The sequence below is a fragment of the Corvus hawaiiensis genome, chromosome 8 (assembly GCF_020740725.1).
Source record: "Corvus hawaiiensis isolate bCorHaw1 chromosome 8, bCorHaw1.pri.cur, whole genome shotgun sequence".
NCBI classification, from domain to species: Eukaryota; Metazoa; Chordata; class Aves; order Passeriformes; family Corvidae; genus Corvus; species Corvus hawaiiensis.
The window spans coordinates 16,524,241-16,544,080 of NC_063220.1; the positions used below are offsets into that span (position 1 = coordinate 16,524,241).

At 37.1% G+C, this 19,840-nt stretch overlaps 1 protein-coding gene across 2 annotated transcripts in view; it reads left to right on the top strand.

The window, feature by feature from the left end:
• The first annotated feature begins 882 nt into the window (after positions 1-882).
• PDE6C (phosphodiesterase 6C) overlaps positions 883-19,840 on the top strand; it is a 28,583-nt gene continuing 9,625 nt past the window's right edge. For both annotated transcript variants that reach the window (XM_048311724.1, XM_048311723.1), the window contains exons 1-15: positions 883-1,564; positions 10,186-10,338; positions 10,445-10,534; positions 10,764-10,904; positions 11,407-11,481; positions 11,570-11,634; positions 11,741-11,807; positions 12,542-12,589; positions 12,796-12,945; positions 13,628-13,771; positions 13,856-13,924; positions 16,084-16,230; positions 16,605-16,712; positions 16,818-16,927; positions 19,043-19,130. In XM_048311724.1, coding sequence (XP_048167681.1) covers positions 1,085-1,564; positions 10,186-10,338; positions 10,445-10,534; positions 10,764-10,904; positions 11,407-11,481; positions 11,570-11,634; positions 11,741-11,807; positions 12,542-12,589; positions 12,796-12,945; positions 13,628-13,771; positions 13,856-13,924; positions 16,084-16,230; positions 16,605-16,712; positions 16,818-16,927; positions 19,043-19,130 — 1,935 coding nt within the window. In that variant the 5' untranslated portion in view covers positions 883-1,084. The remainder of the gene's footprint in view (positions 1,565-10,185; positions 10,339-10,444; positions 10,535-10,763; positions 10,905-11,406; positions 11,482-11,569; positions 11,635-11,740; positions 11,808-12,541; positions 12,590-12,795; positions 12,946-13,627; positions 13,772-13,855; positions 13,925-16,083; positions 16,231-16,604; positions 16,713-16,817; positions 16,928-19,042; positions 19,131-19,840) is intronic.

Consider the following 19,840-nt stretch of genomic DNA (forward strand, 5'->3'; position numbering starts at 1 on the left):
TCCATTCATGCGTGTAACATTGAACTTCTAATGGTAGGAAACTTTAAACATGTATAACCATGTATCTGTATCTCTATAGATACAGATATATGGTTATCTATGGTATATCTATGACCAGACTCAAGATTCCCTCTTTGCCTAATGTTTGTCAGTTATTATCCTTTTTGTGCTATTCAATAGAGCAGATATCTCCAACTTTTTCTGAAGGAAGTGTAGACCCTGACTGGGTATTTATGCTTATAGAATAAAATTTTACTTTTTCCTCAACTCAGTTCGAATTTAATCAGTTTTCTGATTTTATTCTTTCTTTTGTCTCTTTCTGAAGAAAAAAGAAAAAAGAATAAGCCATATCTGGCTGTGCAATTCCATCTTCACCTAGGTAAATCACTTGAGTACTTGAGCAAGCTCAGACTTCTGTAAAGTCTTAAGGATTTCACCCATTTTATTCATGTATAGCTTCATGATTATTTACTTTCAGTAATCCAATTTCTATTACCACCTGACTATTTCAAGGAAAACTAAATTCTACCATTTAAAAGATTTCTCCATAACATTCTGTTTTCCTGCCCTTAAGTACCTCTCACAAATACACGTGTGTACATCTGTGCACGTGTATAATGAGGGATAAGTATCTGGGTGGAATTCCTTATATGAAGTTCTAATAGGAAATTCTGTGTGCACAGCACAGTATATATACTGTGAATGAAGGAGATACGTACAGGTATACATATCTACACATCAGACAATTTTACAAGAATTAATTTGTTAGTTTAAAATGCTAAAATTATTCCCTGAGGATTTATGAGCTAAGAATGCTCAGGGGTTTAGTGTCCTGACATCTCTTTAATTAGCAGTCTCCAAGATCTCGCACTAAGAAGATGCTAAGCCAGTGCCTTCTGCCATATCTCAAGAGTATCAGAAGGCTTGGAAGCCACAGAGGAAGATGAATGTATTATGTGTGTGAGCTATACAATATGTATAAAGTACATTTTCCTTACTAGTAACAGGTTAGGACTTCTTGCTGCCGTTCCTGCTTTGATGGTGATGCAGTTCTAGAAGAAATCCTAGGAAAAATCCGACAAAAATGGGTGAGGTAAATAAAGATGCTGTTGAAAAATACTTGGAGAACAATCCCCAATTTGCCAAGGAGTATTTCGACCGAAAAATGAGACCAGAAGTGCTGGGAAGTATCTTTAATGTGAAGCCTGGGGATGTGAAGGGAGACGTCAGCTTCAAAGACATGTCCCGTCTGGAGGAGTGTGACATCATTTTTGAGTTGGTAACAGAAATCCAGGATGAAGCATGTGTTATGGAAAAGATTGTGCACAAGTCCTTGCAGAGGCTGGCACAGCTGCTGGCAGCTGATAGGTGTAGTATGTTCATTTGTCGTTCCCGAAATGGTATTCCAGAAGTAGCCTCCAGGATTCTTGATATCACTCCAACTTCCAGCTATGAGCAGAATTTGGTGAAACCAGAAAATGAGACTGTTTTTCCTCTGGACATCGGGATAGTGGGATGGGTGGCTCATACCAAGAAGTTTTTTAATATACCTGATGTGACAAAGGTAAGTGACTTCTCTTGGATGTCACTTCTCTTGGAATGGGGTTCTGTGCATTTGCTTACTTAGCTTCCTGCCCAGGGCTTGAGGTAAAAAGTCGTTCTTCAGAAAAATCTCAGAGACAGGAATCCAGACATATAACATGAGGAAAGCATCAGTGGAGATGGCTTAAAATCCAATAGAACCACATCATATAGCCTAGTTAGGTGTTTTCAGTGGCCTTAAAGTAGTTGTAATGTCAATGACTATAATAAGGGAGGAGAATATTAGAATAATAGAGACCATTAAATACCTGAGTTTCTGCTGAACAAGGCAGGCTTATATTCTGTTTTCCAATATGGGCTTGCAAGTGTTCTCTGTTATCATTCCATGCTGCCATGCATGCATCTCTGAATCATTTAATTTGCAGCTTTTGTAATGAAGATGTATCCTTATTAGTAAGTGAATAAGGACAGATGAAGATGATGTCAACATAAATGTCAGTGTTTGATTTAAAATGGGTTTGATTTTGAGTACATCTGGATCCAGGGCTTTTGTTCAGAACCATTTTCTGTAGAAGAGAATTAATGAGTCAGAGCTGTTCTGACATTATTGAAGTTCCTGTTGAATCTGCACTGAATCATCTTCTTTCTTTAAGGTGCTGATAAGAGTTTATTATATTATTTATTCACTTTATTTACATCTTTATTATTATTATTTATTATAAATGTGAATTAAATGATGAGTGACCTAACAAAAGTTAAACATGCATGTATGAGGTCTGCTTTAGAAACTGCTCCGGAATTCATGGGGAAATGTAAATATGCTTTGAATGTGAAGATTACTTTAAAAATAACTAACCTTGAATCATCAAATGCTGCTATCTTAATTTCTTTTTAGTCCTATGTGGAAAATCTGAACATAATTGAATGGGGCTAAGAAAATTATCAAGATAATTGTCTGGATTCTCAGTATTTCCTATTCAGTCAATTTAAAATTCCAGACTATTTTAGAGATAGAAACCACCTCAGTGCCCTAAGCTCCAAGTAAATAATGAAAGTATTTATCCACTGCAATTATCAGTGTTTTCCAGGAGGTAAACAAAAAATAATATATTTTTCATGATAAAAGTTATAAAGGATTAGTTTTAAAGCTCAGAAACAAATGAATATTTATATATCTGAAAAGGACATTCCAATATATAGTAAACTGCCTCAGATGTAAGTAGAATCACAGGGGCAAACAGAAGACTGATTTGAGGAAATAAATCAGTTGATTTTCAACTGACCACTAATATCCTTTCTTCAGTGGTTGCTGTTCTGACCAGAAGTGTCTGATTTACTGCCTCTTACCACCACGTGGGGAGATTGGAGGATAATCTGTCCAAGTTCATAAGACTGATTACATGAGAAAAAGATCAGAAGGATCAAGGAAGATGTGCCTCCTATCAGACACTGCACTGCTTCTTAGTATCGTTATAGAGAGAGGTGCCCAGAGCAGTACTAACCAAATATTTCTGTGTTTGCAATAGGATTTGTTCAAAATGTTGTGACAAATGTTATTTGAATATGCTTAAGTAAGAGAACTTTTCTGTCCATCTGATCCTGCTAGGTGTTTTGTGCTCATAAATTAATTTATGTCAGCTGAGTATCTGTTATAATTCAATCATTCCAAGGTAATCTTTATTTAGGCACCCATTTACTCTCTTAGGGTTACTGAGGCCTACGCCATTAGGCACACATGTAAAAATGCAATTAAACTATGGTCCCATTAATCTTAATTTGGTAACTAAACATCATCAGAATAATGACATTTTATTAGTTAATTGCAAAACTCCCAGAGACTTCTCTGGGACCAAGGTTTGATATTTAAAAACAGCCCTAAAGATCTCAAAAAATGTCAGCATTTTCATTCTATGTGTACAAGAAGGCAGTGTCCAAGTCCACACTCCTCACACAAGAAGAGCTCCCAATTACATCATCAGAATCTTTATCTCCATAGCAAACCCAGAACTTCAGCTTGAGTCAGTCACATTTAAGGAGCATAATTAGTCCAAGGCAGCAGAAATATGCAGACACTGAAGTCTTTAACACATTTTAGAAAGGGTAATTATTTTTCAGTTCACTACATGTACACTTCAGTCAAACTAGATTGTCTGCTACCCAAATTTCGAACAAAAAATGACAAGCAGAATTAAGCCAGAGAAGAATTTTGCCCCTACTGCCTTGTCAGAATACAATATGCACAATGATTACTTCTAGTTGGCTATAGTACTTTTAAAATGTCATGTCTAGCCACTTTCTACTGTTGACACAGTCCGTATCCAAACAGCATAGTGTTTGTTAAGTCTTAAGTACATGACAACATTGACAAACCCATGGTGTGACATATTCATGCTTCAATCATCATCCCTTTATAACAAAAGTAAATGCAATATAAGATCACAACAGGAATAAATCATTGGGGAAAAAGAATTTACTCTACTTTTATTGCCTGGCAACCGGTTCTTTAGGGATTATCTCCTTCTTCATCCTGGAAAGGTACCAATAAACGTGAGGAAGCTCCTCATCCTGACTAATGCTCCAGAAAAGAAAAGCAGAGGAAAAGATACAGACCTTCAATAATTAACTTAGTAGTCCGAACAGTCTCCTCCCCACAAGATTATGGACCTGTTGACTGTGAGAGCTAATAGCATTTAATCCAGGATTTAAGAGTTGTGAGAAACAGGAGGCCAGGTAGGACCATTACCCTAATAATTTGTCTCACATTATTCACAGGATCTAGCAGAGTATGTGCCTCAAGTATTACAAAGTAAAATAATAGGCTGCAAAAAATTTGATATGTCCATTAGTATTCTTTAAACAGTAATTGATAACACAGACAACATTATAAAGGAGAGTACAATTACCATACATTTTTCTCCAAGGCATTATTTCCAAATAAAACTAAGAACTAAAAAATAGCTCTACAAGGAGTATGTCTTTTTTGGGGAATCAAAATCTCACATTGTCAGCTTGTAAGAACCAATAATAAAGACTTTACATATTTGCTTTAATGCATAACCTATTTAAATTATTGAACTGTTCCTTTCAATTCAGAGGTATTTGAAGACAAGGATTTAATTAATAACTGGAAACTCAAGAAATAATATTCTTCGTTTTAGTTGAGTTTAAAATTATAAAAATTGTGAAAAAATGCTTCAAAAGAAGTGAAGGCTTTTGGATTAGATCTATAAGGGGGCTGAAATGTTTTGGTGCTGAAATAACCAGCCCTCATTTTTAGAGGTTCTGCACTGGAATTCATAACCCAAGTGAAGTGAAGAAACAAGAGACCGTGGGAGATTCCAACTCAGATTAAGCACCAGAAGAGTGATTGTTGTGGTACCTAATTTAACCACTGGAAACCTATGGTACAAATCAACTTAAACACATCTTCAAGTTGCAAGCATTTGTAAGCTGATCCAGCTTCAGAACAGCAGCTCTACTCTTTAACCCAAGCATGGGAGAGACTTTAATTCCAGGCCTGTCTAAACTGACACGAGTTCTGGATTAATGTGGATGTTCTAAACCCCAGACTCTGGGCTGTCTGAGGTGGCTTTTTGCATGGCAAGAATACACACTGTAAATGTTGATGTCTGCTCCTCCATTTTATCTTACCTTGATAATAAACACCAGATTTTCAGAAACTCCTACTCAATAAATATTAACTGGAAAAATGGAAACATGTTCCAGTCTTCTATAATGGCAAAGATTTAGTCAATTCACCAGAAAATATTTTAACACCAGAACAAATTTCTATAAATTGTGCCTTCCAGAAGAAAACATCAACCAATTCTTTCCTCAATTTACCATTCTAAGAGGAAAGCTCCCAAAACTGAAGAAAAAATGTACATTTAAAATTAAAATTAAAAGCTCCCTTTTATCTAATTTTCTTGGGTTTTGCAAAAAACCACTTAATATATTACAAATCCAATTTCAAGAAGTTGCAAAATAGTCACTAAATATGGCAAATAACAAGCAGGCTTTTCAGTGACATTACTGAAAAGTTAAATCCCCAAGTTATATTAAATATATATTAATTTGTCCTTGATTCAGTTTCAGAATTCTAGTGATGTTGACAATAACAAAGTCAATTTGTTCTGTAATGCTAATAAGTTACATCCTAAAATGAGATTTACATCCCTGACCACACATAATTTTTGGAGTGTCGCCCAAGAAGGGACCAACTCATTTAGCCAATTTGGTTTCATTTTGAATCAGATTGATGACATTTTTTAGATGATGGTAGGTGCTTTTTATTTTCTATTCATACTCAATTATATCATTATGAAACAAAAACATTTGTGAGTTGAAATTAGGCTAAGTAGGAGTAAGAGATAAAGCATTATAGCACATCAATACCACCTATCAAGTGGTTCAAATTTTGAGAAATCTGAACCAATGCAAGACAATCAGTGGAAGAAAATGTCAGGAAGAGAAGAAAACACTGTAGAGCTACCAGAAACAAAACAGAAACATATGGAGATAATGCGAAGAAATATGTGCAGTCTGAGCTCATCTATCCAACACAGAACCTCCTGCCTAGTATGAGTAAAATAGTCATAACTGCAAGGGGTCACAGTAACCCCTTCTTCCTCTGTGCTTTACAACGGGAAAGAGGTGGAGGAAAGCAGGCATCTGCTGTCTTGGCCCTATCACCTCACCTGGAGGATTAAGTCTTCTCTCTTGTTGTGTTGGGTCACTTCAACCGCAGGCAGCACGGCAGGGAGGAGCTGCTGGAAAGCTGCCTGGGAGAAAAGGACCTGGGGGTGCTGATCAGCTGCAGCTTAACATGAGCCAGCAGTGCCCAGATGGGCAAGAAGGCCAAGGGCATCCTGGCTTGGATCAGAAACAGTGTGGCCAGCAGGATCACAGGGCAGAGATTGTTGCCCTGTACCAAGCACTGGTGAGGCTACACCTTGAATCCTGTGTCCAGCTGTGGGCCCCTCACTACAGGAAACATATTGAGGTGCTGGAGCAACTCCAGAGCAGGGTGACAAAGCTGAAGAAGGATCTGGAACACAAGTCCTATGAGAAGTGGCTGAGGGAGCTGGGGGTGTTTTGAGCCTGGAGAAAAGCAGGCTCAGAGAGGCCTTATCAGTGTCTACAAATCCTTGAAAAGTGGGGGTCAGCCTCTTCTCCCAACTAAGAAATAATAGGATAAAAGGAGGTGGCCTCAAGTTGTGCCCGGAGTGGTTTAGATTGGATATTAGGAAACATTCCTCCATTGAGAGGGTTGTGCTAGCTGGTTGAGCTAGCTGGGTGCTGGTGCTGGCTTACTGCAAGTCCAGGATATGCTGCATCTCTTAAGGCCTATCTAAAGAACTGATCATTGTACAGCAAATGCCTTGGTATCTCAGCTTTAAAAGGAGCTAGTAGGAAATACCTGCACATGTACTACAGTTAGGGAGTTAGCAGCAGATTTCTTTTCTGTAATTTCTCTTTTAAAGCCTATTTTGTGATTTAACTGAGAGATGGAAGTCCAAAACATTGCTCTAAAAAATAGTTTGATTCATAAGATCAGGATCAAATAGACTAAGTGTCCACATTCATGAAGTCGTGGATGCACCAAGATGTTCTTCTGGCTGTGGTACTGCAGGCCACATTTCTTGCTTATTTGTCTATGAACATGATTTCTTAGATACTGTGAAAAGTGATTTTCTTCAGAAAAAAGAAGGAGCTTGTGTTCCCACGTGAAAATATTTTAAAAACTCTGTTGGAGATAAAGGCTTCAAAACTCCTAGCAATTATGTATAAAATAGTCAATAATGAAAAGCGTAATACTAAGCACAATTTTTTGCTTGTATATGCAAATCATGTAAATCAGGATTCTTTGTATGTACTGTGGGAATGCTGCCAATGCGTTAAAAGGTACTTTTATCTTTCTACTTTGGACTATCTAGGCACAGGATGGCTTGTGGTTACTGAACTTTCTGTTTATTAATAGAGACTTGTATTAAATTTTTTCTATCTTCTACAAAAATTGCATGACCAAAGTGCTTCCTCTGAACACTTCTGATCACCACTGCTTGTACCTTTATTCTAGAGTTATTAAGCAAAGTAAGACACAGCAGCTGAATCCTGATGATTCAGCTCATTTGGTGTCACAGATTCCTTTTAAGTATTCGGAAATCCAGGAGTGTCTGAATTTTTTATTTATTCCTCCATAGCAGAATACAGTACCCTAAAACCAGGAACCTGGGCCTTGCCAGGAGGCTAGATGCTCTTAGTGACACAGAGGGACTACAGAACAAGGTCAAGTTATCTGTCTGATTGACTGGATTTTCAATGGCTAAAACAGCCAGAAGCCCAAAAACTGGAGCTCAAAACCACCCCCAAGTCCAGAATGGTTGTGTCAGTAAATAATACATCCCACAGAAAACTGAATATTTCCATGTAATAACATATTTGTTTAGCAGGCTGCAGGACAGTATTTGATTCTCACACAGAAGAGATGGATTGCCTGGCATTTTCTCTGGATATCTGTTAAATGAGACATTCCTATACCTTTCTCTGAGGAAAACAGAAAACAACTCAGGGAGTTTGTTGGAAGTAGAGAAAGCATCCCCTTCTCTCATGGACAATATATTCAAAAGCAGCTACACTTTCCAGGGATCCAAACACAGCCTGATACATCGAATGGAATTTATGGGGATGACACAGGCTGTCCTTAAGAGAATCAATTCTCTGTAAGAGAGTCCAGGGCATAAATACAATATTTAAGAGTTACTTCCAGACATTTAATTTGTTTCACTGAAATGCAGCCCTAGAAGGAAATCTAAAATGCAAACATAAAAGATGGACTGACTATAGACTATGAAAAACAAGGAAAAAACCCAAACCCTACTATTCTGATGAAAAATAATTTTGATAATAAAATTCTGTCTTTCTTGTTAGAGTTTTATATGCTATAAATTCAATACTTTCTAGAAACAATTGCTAGAGGGAAGAGGGGCAAAAGGAAATTAAGAGGAAAAATCTAAATAATAGGCAAACAATTCTAGTTCTGGCATTTCCAAGCATTGTCATGCTTGATCTTATAACCTAGAAAATGCTTATTTGTTTGGGGTTTTGTTTAAGTAGATTCATGTATAATCTATGAGAGCTGGAGTTCCATTATGTGGCATGCTGCAGCGTTCTCCAGCCTATCAGCAAGGAAGGCACCTCGGGATGCGCCCCACAGATCTCAGCTGCCTAAGCTAATGCAGTCATTAATAGCAGCTGTGTTTGCCAGCTCTGATGATAGACATGCAGTGTAAGTGGGTTCACAAATACTTGCTAATTGCAGGGGACTGGTAAGGTTTGGGAATCTTGGTTCTGGGTGAATGTCCTGAAAACGGGGCTCTATTGGCCTCATTTTGACCAGCTGCTGCTCCTATCCATGATGTTAACATGTGGTCTGACTTTCCCTGGTTACCAGGCAACTTCTTGACATCCTCATTCAGCACCAACTGCTCATCACCTTGAGAAATCAGAACCAGGCCTGCTAAAGGAAATTCAGGAAGACTCTGCCATTGACTGCATATCAGGACTTGAGTGCTCATCTCTATGAAGAAGCTTGAGTACTGTTAGCAGTAAAATCTGAGGGGATGAAAATGGCTCTGTGAAGACAGAGTCTAGCCATTTTAGCCGCTTAGTAGAACCAAGGCATTTCTCAGTACAAAAGGATCAACAAATTTCAAACCCCCAACTCATAACTCACCTCATTCAGATGTATTTTCTTAATAACACAACAAAATATAACAACCCTACACAAACAAATTTCCCTGAAAATGTTTAAATCCCTTTTTTTAAAATTAAAGAGAACACTATGGCCTTTCAAGAAAACACCAAGAATTTCTTTGATATGAGGAAATAACACAGTTCTCCATGAAGCACGAACTAGCTTCCCAGCATTTTTTAAGGATGAAAATGTAAATGTGGAATAGTTAGCTGTGGCTCATTTGTTAGCCACATGGCCTTATTCCCACAGGATCACACACTCAACAAAAGCAGCTCTGGTCCTATGTCTATATAGATACCTATACCTCTACCTATGTAGAGCTGGGAGCAACAGGGATGGGAGTGTGTCAGACAGGAAGGAATAAGAAACAGCTCAGCCAGATGAATACTTGCTGGGGATGCTTCACTGACATAAGTATTTTTAGCCAGGACAGGTAGTACTTTTAAATATTGTGTGAGGGAAATGTATAATGAATTTTGTTTACAGAAATAATTAAATAATAATAAATATTAGCATAGCTATGAAGTAATTCTATAACACATAAGCCATATATGTTAGATTCACACATAGTCACAAGATCATATTATTATATCATTTAATCTGTATTTCCCATATTTTTAATTCCTCAGCATTATAATAAAGGCCTGCACAGAACTTGGTTTCAGAAGCTACCTTCATAATCTATGCCTCGGTTAAGCTTGTACATATAACTCTGCAAGATTGAGTTAAATAATGATAGTGGGGTTTTTTCAAGTATAAACCTACTGCACTGTGAAACAGTGCTCACAGCATTGCAAACATCAGTTATCAAATGAAATGATCATTTGCTATTGGCATGGTAAGCAACTGTTGCACATTTAACTTGTGGGTTTTTTCTCTTCTTTCAGAACAACCATTTTTCTGACTTTATGGACAAAAAAACTGGTTATAAAACAGTTAATATGTTGGCAACTGCAATTACACAGGGTAAAGAGGTGCTTGCTGTTGTGATGGCACTCAACAAATTAAATGCCCCTGAGTTCTCAAAAGAGGATGAAGAGGTAAAATCTCACACAATAAGATTGCTTTTAGTTCAACAAGTAGTTTGAGTGACTCTATCTCTTAATTTAATACTTTTGTCTTATTTTTGATCTTTGTCATTCTTAGGTATTTAAAAAATACCTCAACTTTATATCTTTGAGCCTAAGAAATCATCATACGTCGTATCTCTACAATATTGAATCACGAAAAAGCCAGGTATAGAAGCATTTTTTAATGATAATACTTCATTTTTGTATGAAACAATTATCATTCCCAATATGTCATATTCTTGCAAGCTTATTGAAGTAAGGATACAATCTATTTATTATTTTATAAATTTGATAACAGTAATGCACCTTATCATTTCATTCTGGAATGCCTAGGATTCATATGTTTATGTTTTCTTACTGTTCTGAACATTATCCTCCTTCCCTTTTGTAAATAGATGCTTTTGTGGTCTGCCAACAAAGTATTTGAAGAGCTAACAGATATAGAACGACAGTTTCACAAAGCTCTGTATACTATTCGAATGTATTTGAATTGTGAAAGGTACTCTATTGGTCTGCTGGACATGACTAAAGAGAAGGTAACAATTATTTTTCCTACTTGCTAGAAATGTACCACTCCTGACTTGAAGTCTCCAAGACACAAAGTTACCGTGCTTTCTAACTCTTTCGGATAATTGATATAAAATCTAACAATGTTACAAAGATTACGTGCAAAATATAAGTGTGGCAAAGGATACAACCACAATATCATAAAGGCCAATTCTAAAATAATTTTTCATATTCATAATTCCATGTGAGAAAGGGTAGAGGTGCAGGTCTGATTATTGCTTTAGAAATATCTACCTGCTAAAAGAAAAATTAAGCTGTACAACTATCTAGAGAAAAGATTAGCCTGCAATTTACTGGCAAACATTTCTTGTCTGGAATATAATTACCCATGTTTTCTTAAAATTGTCTGAAATGTGACCATAGTAAACTATGTAGAAATAAAAATCAAATTGTAATCCACAGATCTGATGTTATCTGTGAACACAGAACTGATTTGTTTTTTCCTTTTTCCTCTGTGTATCATTTTCTCAGGAGTTCTATGACGAGTGGCCAATCCGGCTGGGGGAGGCAGAGCCTTACAAAGGCCCCAAGACACCTGATGGACGAGTGAGGATATTAATTTTTCTTTTTATAAATCTTAAGTTTGACACTGAAGTTGTACAAGTCACCTAGATGCTTTTATATTTTTATATAGGAAATCAACTTTTATAAGATTATTGACTATCTTTTACATGGACAAGAAGAAATCAAAGTCATTCCGTGAGTAGTCATTGGCAGCTTGTGAATGTGTGGTAGTTAGATATTGCTGGGATAGAATAGTATGTCTATATTGTAGAAATAAATTAATTTCATTGTCTCTCAAAAGGTCACCTCCAGCAGATCACTGGTGTCTTGTCAGTGGATTGCCAACATATGTTGCTGAAAATGGTCTTGTAAGTTCATAGCAAAACTAAAAACTAGAGTTTTAAATCCTGCAGTAGTTCTGATTGAACAAAAAAACCTCCAAATCTCCCTATGACCAAAAACCTCCACAAAAATACCATGCTGCTTCCAGTGCCTTTGGTTCCCAGTGAAATCATTTAAATCACTGTCTTGGATGGAAACAAGGTCTCAGCACAAGTGATGAAAACAGCAGGATAATTTCCCTTGGACTGTGGTGATATCAGAGGAATAATGTCTGTGTCTGATGTCACTTTCCAGGTGTGCTAAATGTCACCAAAAATGTCAAAATAAGAAAATCATCACATACAAGGTTTTAAATTTTTCTTTATTTCCTACATCTTCTTGTGTAAACATATGTAATTCAAAGTCAGGATGTATGACAGGTATGAGTAACCCTGTGGCATGTTTAATAGAGCCCTTAGTACTCAATTATTTTTTTCTAGAAATCTCCATGCCATTTTAGACTGGAAGTGATTTTCTTAATCATTACACTTTTGCACTGTGAGACACTGAGGGACTTTGCTACAAACATTCAGAAATTATGTCTGTTAGAATAACCACATCTAATTTAAGAGGAACAATTTTGGATTCTGTAGCTAGTTATGATGCTCACTACTGTTAGCTTATAAAATAAATATTCCTTTTCAAAATATTAGACCATATATAAAACTTTGATGCACATTATATTCCATTTTAAAAATGTCTCATTTTCTTTATGCTGCAGATTTGTAACATGATGGACGCACCATCGGATGAATACTTCACATTTCAGGTAAATCCAGTAATGTTAATAAGTATAAATATTGTAGAAAAATATTCTAGTGCTTGCCACTAATTGGTTATCCAGTTGATTGTATAAATAATTTCTCATTCAATTGTGATGCACAAACAAAAGCTTCTTGTTACATTGCTTATATCCATGGCTGTATTATTACTTTCAAAGAAATACACATTTCCTGATTTTTTGCTTTGCTACAGAAAGGACCAGTGGATGAATCTGGATGGGTTGTCAAAAATGTCTTGTCATTGCCTATTGTCAACAAAAAGGAAGAAATTGTGGGAGTTGCTACATTTTACAATAGGAAAGATGGAAAACCTTTTGACGAGTATGATGAACAGATCACTGAAGTAAGCTTAATAGCATTAGAGGGTTTGAGGAGCTATGTGATGTTAATAAAAATATTGCAGTAAAAAGTCATTTTCATATGTCAAAAATTTTTCAAATAGGCCACATCTAGACAAATGTCCATCTTCTTCACAATGTAGTTTCTTAAGAATCTGAGATTTTATCTCCCTTTATAATACTGAAAATTTGTGAGTGATCAGTTACATTCCAGTAATGAAGAAAAATTGCTTATAATTTTACTTTGAATGCTTTGACTTTTTAATGATGGTCAGCATCTCCTAAGTAGCAGTGGGTAAGCAGGTATGGTGTGCTGCTTGCCAATGGATACCAAGCCTGTGATCATGGGAGTTCACAGAGCATCCATAATCACATGCACTCAGGCAAGATAAGATGCTACACAGTGTAGCAAAGTCCACCCACCTGACTTAAGCTTCATAAGCCTCAAAGTCCTGTATATAAAATGGGAATATTAATTACTTAATTACTAGGCTGAGCCAAATGTCATTAGAAGCTGTGAGTGCTAACAGAACTGGCTGAGGGAAGATAAAGGCCTCTAACTAGTAGAGTGGCACCTTGCTTTTCAAAGGGCACTGCCAGAAATGAGACTTTAAGAAAACTAAGTCAAATTGTCAGGTTCATTCTGTTGGCAAGGCATCATCTCTGCTTTACTTGACTTTGTTGCAGACTCTCACACAGTTCCTGGGGTGGTCTGTTTTAAATACTGACACTTATGACAAAATGAACAAACTTGAAAACAGGAAAGACATTGCTCAGGAAATGCTTATGTACCAGACAAAGGCCACTCCTGCTGAAGTTGAATCTATCCTGGTGAGTTTCTGTCCACAGCCACAAAGTTAAAATGGAGAATTTACTACCCAAAACCTCAATTTTTTTACTCTTTTTCATTTTTAGAAATACAAGGAGAAATTAAATGCAAAAAGTTTAGATGAATGTGATCAAAAGGATCTCATCAGGATTTTGGTAAGTCATTAAACTGAAAATTCTGGTGCTGTATTTATACCAGATAGTAATGTGTACTCATCATAGAAAAAGTTGTGTACAGTGAAATCCTCATTAATACAATCAATGTTAGCTATCAGTTCCACAGGCTCGATGGAGCTGATTTAGTAACACATCCTCAACCTTTTCTGTCCTTCTATGTGCATATCCCACTGTTACCTATGGGGAAACGTTCTGTCCCAAATGTACATCAACAGACTTGGACAGTCAGAGTTATATAGACATTTTTATATTAACATTTAAAGTGTTAAATTTCTTAAAATATCCATAGGCACAATGCTGTATCTATAATTGAATTTAATTTATTTAATTCTGAAAATAAAAGAAGGGATATTGTTGTGAGGCCACCTTCATTCTCAGTAAGAGAACATAAGTAGGAGTGTCCAGCGGAAAAAACTTACTTTCAGATTATTTTTCCTGCATTTCCTTAGGCAGAGAAGTCTAAAGACAGTGATCCATGACTCCACAGTGACAAAACAGATTTGACCTAGAGTTCTCTGCTCTACTGCTTGGCTACTATAAAACAAAAATTAGTCACTTTCTTTTCCAGACTGGGCAGTCTTCTGTCTGCCTTACTGTTTCAATCTAGAAAGGCAGTGTCTTTTTGGAAGAACGCTCCTATTTTTGCCCATTTAGTGCACTTCAGGAGTCCTGGAGCACAGGAACTGGCCTACTTTATCTGAAAAAACCTCAAAGACGTGCTCTGAATGAAAACACTGAACGAACTTCCACTATTAATGGATCAAAACAGAGCTAGGTTGAAGAAAAAAGGTCAAAATATACACAAATCTGTTGACTTCCAGTACCAAGAACTTCATATTTTTCCTCCTATTACACCACGTTTGCTAATGTACACACAGCCATAGGGAAAAGACCTCATGAAACTCTTTTTAGTTGTGTGTATGTGCATGCTGGAATGCATTGGTGTTAATGTTTTACTGGCTTCCACACAACAGATGCTCACACAGCTTGCAAGTGGTGAAATAAAAAAACATCAACAGACAGTGTGTAGCTTCACATACCATTTGAAGGAAACTTAATTTAGCTGCATGAAAAGCTTAAAAAAATAATAGACTCTAAAATTTCTCTATGGGTAGAGCAAAATCTGATTATTTTGGTACAGGCTCCAAATTAAAAAACATAATACTTGTATGAATTTTTAAATCTAAAAAAAGCAATTTGTTCTTTCAACATCGTGGAGTCACAAATTCAAAGGTCTAATGTCTTCTGCACTGCCAAGGCTACATGCAAGTGCTTTATCCTATTAAAAGACCTGGAATCCCAGATAGCTAATAGGATAAAGCAGGTGTTTCTAGATCTGATGATTCACAAAGTAATAGGTCTTAAAACACCACTGGTCTAGGTTTCTTTGTCCTTGATCTCAGATCTGCATAGATACAAAGGAAAAACCCCGGGAAAAGGAAATGGATGATCAGCCTTATTGGTTGAAATATATGCATACATTCAGTTGTCTTTTTTCTTTCTCCATAAAGTGAAGACTGTTAATAGACTACTATGGAGGAAGGGAGTCATTGTGATAATATAAGCTATTTTTTGTGTTGCATCAGACTTCCTTGAGTTAATTCTTGTTTGGATTGGAGCACATCCTTTAAAATATAATACTGCTCTCCTTAGGCTTTGAGAGAGATGAAGAGTGTTATAGAACAGTTCACAAATAGCACTATTACCAGTTAGGCTATTCAATGTGAATCTGTATCACAAATACAAAATAGGCAATTGAATCTGGTTGTGAAAAAGATTAATGTAGCCTTGAGATCAGGCTAAAAGCAGGAGAATCGCAGGATTTTATACCAGGAAGGAGAATTTCCAAGGCCCAAGATTTCTAAACTAAGGAAATGTTGAGATGGTCACAACATATTGTGTTGGAATTCAGACTAGGAATTGCCCAAGGCTTTTATGTATTCACTTTGAGAAGAAAGCCAGCAGTATCATGATTGTATTTCATAACTTAATACACATTAGTGTGTACTGACATCTGAGTCCTTTGAAGACATAGTAAGCATACTGTCCTTGAGCAATATTTCTACTGAAAAAATTAAAAAAGCTTTTCCAACTTTGTTCTTGCCAGAAAAACCCTTGGTTTTGATTTTTCCTAACAGAAAGAAGAATTACCTGATCCGAAAGATTTAGAACTGTATGAATTCCGCTTCAGTGACTTCCCTGTTACAGAGCATGGCCTGATAACTTGTGGAATACGACTGTTCTTTGAGATAAATGTTGTTGAAAAGTTCAAAGTCCCAGCTGAGGTCTGGTTTACTTTTTCTTGTTTATATTTATTTTTAAGAGAAAGAAATATAGCTGGTTTTACATACTTTAATCTTGAAATAGGCAATACTAAAGTAATAGTGGTATGGTTAACAATCTTCCATTCTCAATGAAACATTTACATATTTGTCACAAAAACATAAAACTAATCCTGAATTGTGTGAGCTAGGTAAGGAATTAAATCCACATGCATTTACGTAAGAAAAATTTGCTGTTCCCATGTTTAATTCAATGAAAAACATTTGTTTTCAAAGAACTTGCACAATTAAATAATTTCATAGTATACTCTAGTGATATAATGGAAATTCTTTTGTTTTGTTTCAATTAAGAGCTGTTTTACTTTTGTTCCCAATAGGTCCTTACAAGATGGATGTACACAGTCAGGAAGGGTTATCGGGATATCACTTACCATAACTGGAGACATGGATTCAATGTGGGACAAACAATGTTTACTCTGCTGATGGTAATGTTGCTAATATTAACTTCACATTCATTATTTAGTTTTCTTTCAGCTCCAGATGGAAAATTCAGGAAGACACACACTCAGAGTTACTTGTTTCTTTTACAGACAGGCAAAATAAAGAAATACTATACTGATCTAGAAGCCTTTGCCATGGTTGCTGCTGCTTTCTGCCATGACATTGATCACAGAGGGACCAATAACTTATACCAAATGAAGTAAGTATAAGTGATCAAATACATGGAAATGTACTATTTTTAGTGGAAAACAAACAAAAAAAAATTAAAACTTGCAAAAATATAAGGTATACATTCCACACTCATCTGGCATGAATAAGTAATTATGCTACAGATTTCTGCCCCAGAGCACTTGAGGCAGCTGAAACACAAAGACAAGATGCAAAGGCAGAATCTTAGAAGGATTCCCTGAAGCTGCAGTCCATTTTTAAGACTCTAGCTTTTTAAAATTCTAGCAATGCTTTGATTGTAGCAGACGGAGCCTCATGAACATGAGGACACAAAGAAATTAGTAAAGTAAATTAAAATCCCTAACTGGATTACTTTTTCAAGACAGGGCATAAGCACTTTTCTGGAGAGGGATTCAAGATGTAACATAGACAAGTCTCTGTTTAGAGGGAGACAGATTTTTTTCCTCTATTTTCCACTGTATAATTTGACTAGTTCAGTTGTTCCCCCCCCCACTCAGTTTCCTGATAGAAATCCTTTCCTGAGGTGTAATCTCCTCATGTTGTACAAAAGTCTGAGTTAACATGCTTGAGTTCTACCACTGGGTCCACATGCCCAGAAGTTACACATCATGAGGTTCAAGCTTTGCAATTCATGCTCTAATATGTTCTGAGAAAATATTCTCAAATATTTCTTTGTGATTTTTACCTTGTTTGTTATGAAACAATATTAATTCACTCAAATTTTACTTTGTATTACAACATAACCTACCATGGTGAGACCCACTCTTCCCCTGAAGAGTGAACAACCTACCATTTGGTCTTCAAGGTGATCTGTGAGGGCTTGTTTCCATGTGCTAGCCAGAGCATACATGTTTCTCAGAATGTCATGTGTACCAGAAGATTATAATTTCCTGACTAGTTTCCACCAGCTGTATCTCCAGAGTGATTGATCCTACCCCTCTGACCCTGAATACACTCCTCACATTTCAGCCTTTTCAGCCTGCGTGCTAGAGCAGTGACGCAAAGGGATTTTCTGATTATTCCCAGGGATTCTCCAGGTGACGTAGGAAAGAGAATGACAGATGCTGATTCTTATTCAATGGACTGTCTCTCATCCAAACAAGTTTAAGGGAGGTTTAAATCTTCCCACTGTGGTCTTCCCTAGCTGAAAGCCCTCTACATGAGGTCATACGCAGTAAAGCGATTTATAAAACTTATCAGGCTTTACCATGACAGTCCTAATCACATCAGAAAATACAGGTACCATGTAGCAATCCAGCTTGGGTTATCTGGGAAACAGAGCGATAAGCCAAGGGAAAGAAGAGGGAAATACTCTTCCAAACATGCAGAACTACCTGGAGCCCATGTAGGTGGGACACTTCTCCCTTCATCCCACAACCATAATCCAACGCAGAATTTCCTCTGCTTGAAGCTTAGTCCGGTGTCAGGGTAATGCTTTAAGAGCAGGTAAAACTGAGCAAACTTGAGCTATCAGGACTTGTCCTGTCCATAAAATGGCAGCTTTGGGGGAGTGAAGTAGCACAAGGGCGTTAGAGGAATTAAACTCTACAATAGTTACTTTAGATTTAACTTACAGTTAACTAGAATCCCAGGGCACATGGCCCAGTCATTACAGACATACAAGAGTTCAAAAGCCATGCCACAGAATAAAAACAAAAAGATGGATAAAGGCTACTTTTAAGGTACACAGAAGGGTTATAGATTAAAAACCCAGCAAAACTGAACACTCAAGACAAAATGAAGGCATATTTTAAATACCACAGTTTTTGAGTCTTGAGGCATCTAGCAATGACTTCGACTTTAGCGGGCACTGAACACCCAATGCTCTCCAAGTTCCATCATTCTTCAGTCACAAAAATGAAGGGAAGTAAGTTGTGTTTTTTTCTCTGCATCATACTAATAGCTAATGCATACAGATTACACTATCATATCAATGGTTAATGTATATTAATTTTGAATTATCTACACGTTATTTATCATCTATCTACATGTAATTATCATCAAATTATTGAACATGTAGATCAGAAGCATTTTAATCCTAAAAATATGAAACCTGAATAAAATCTATTGCCTTCAAAATTATATATACATATTATATTGTAAAGAATTGCTTATTTTTCAACAGGTCAGCAGCTCCCCTGGCAAAACTTCATGGCTCTTCCATTTTAGAAAGGCATCACCTAGAGTACAGTAAAACCCTGCTGCAAGATGAGGTACGTCACGGACCTTCTGCTCACACCAATCAACACTAAAGATCCAATTAAGTTACAATGTTCCAAATTTCACTGGGTCTCATGCGCTCCTCTAGGTTCACATTAAGAAATGCTAAAATTCAGAAGTTTAAGACAAATTCTTATGCACTTTCCACTTTCAGAGAAACATCAGTGATTCTGCCTGGAACAGATTCACCTCAGATAGGAAAGCTTCTCCTCTGAGCCTTGCTCACATTCCTCAGGTTTTTTCTGTTTGCACAAAACAGCTGATGCTGAAACCAAAGAAGAAAATACAATATATACATACAAAATCTTGTCATTAAACCACTGTGCCTGGCTTATGAGGTCTGAATTCAGCTGCAGGCTCTGGCAGCTGAGGAACGAAGGGATGCGGCCGTTCATGGAGGGCCCCTTGCCCTCAGGCCAGACCGACCCCACACCATACCTTGCTAAAGAGGGCCGGGGTCTGGCAGGCTCTGCTGCAGCTCCATTACCAATGTTCCTGCATTAGGCAGCCGCCCCCAGCTGCCCTTCCCAGCAGCCGGGGGCGATGCTCCCGCCACATCCCCAGGCTCAGCTGCCCCTCAGGGCCCTGCTCCTCCGCTGGGCACCGGCCACCCTGCCCTCAGCAGCGCCAGGCCTGGCTACAGCAAAGGACACTATTTACACTCTTTACTACGTATTTTGCAGGGTGATTGAACAGCAAGACA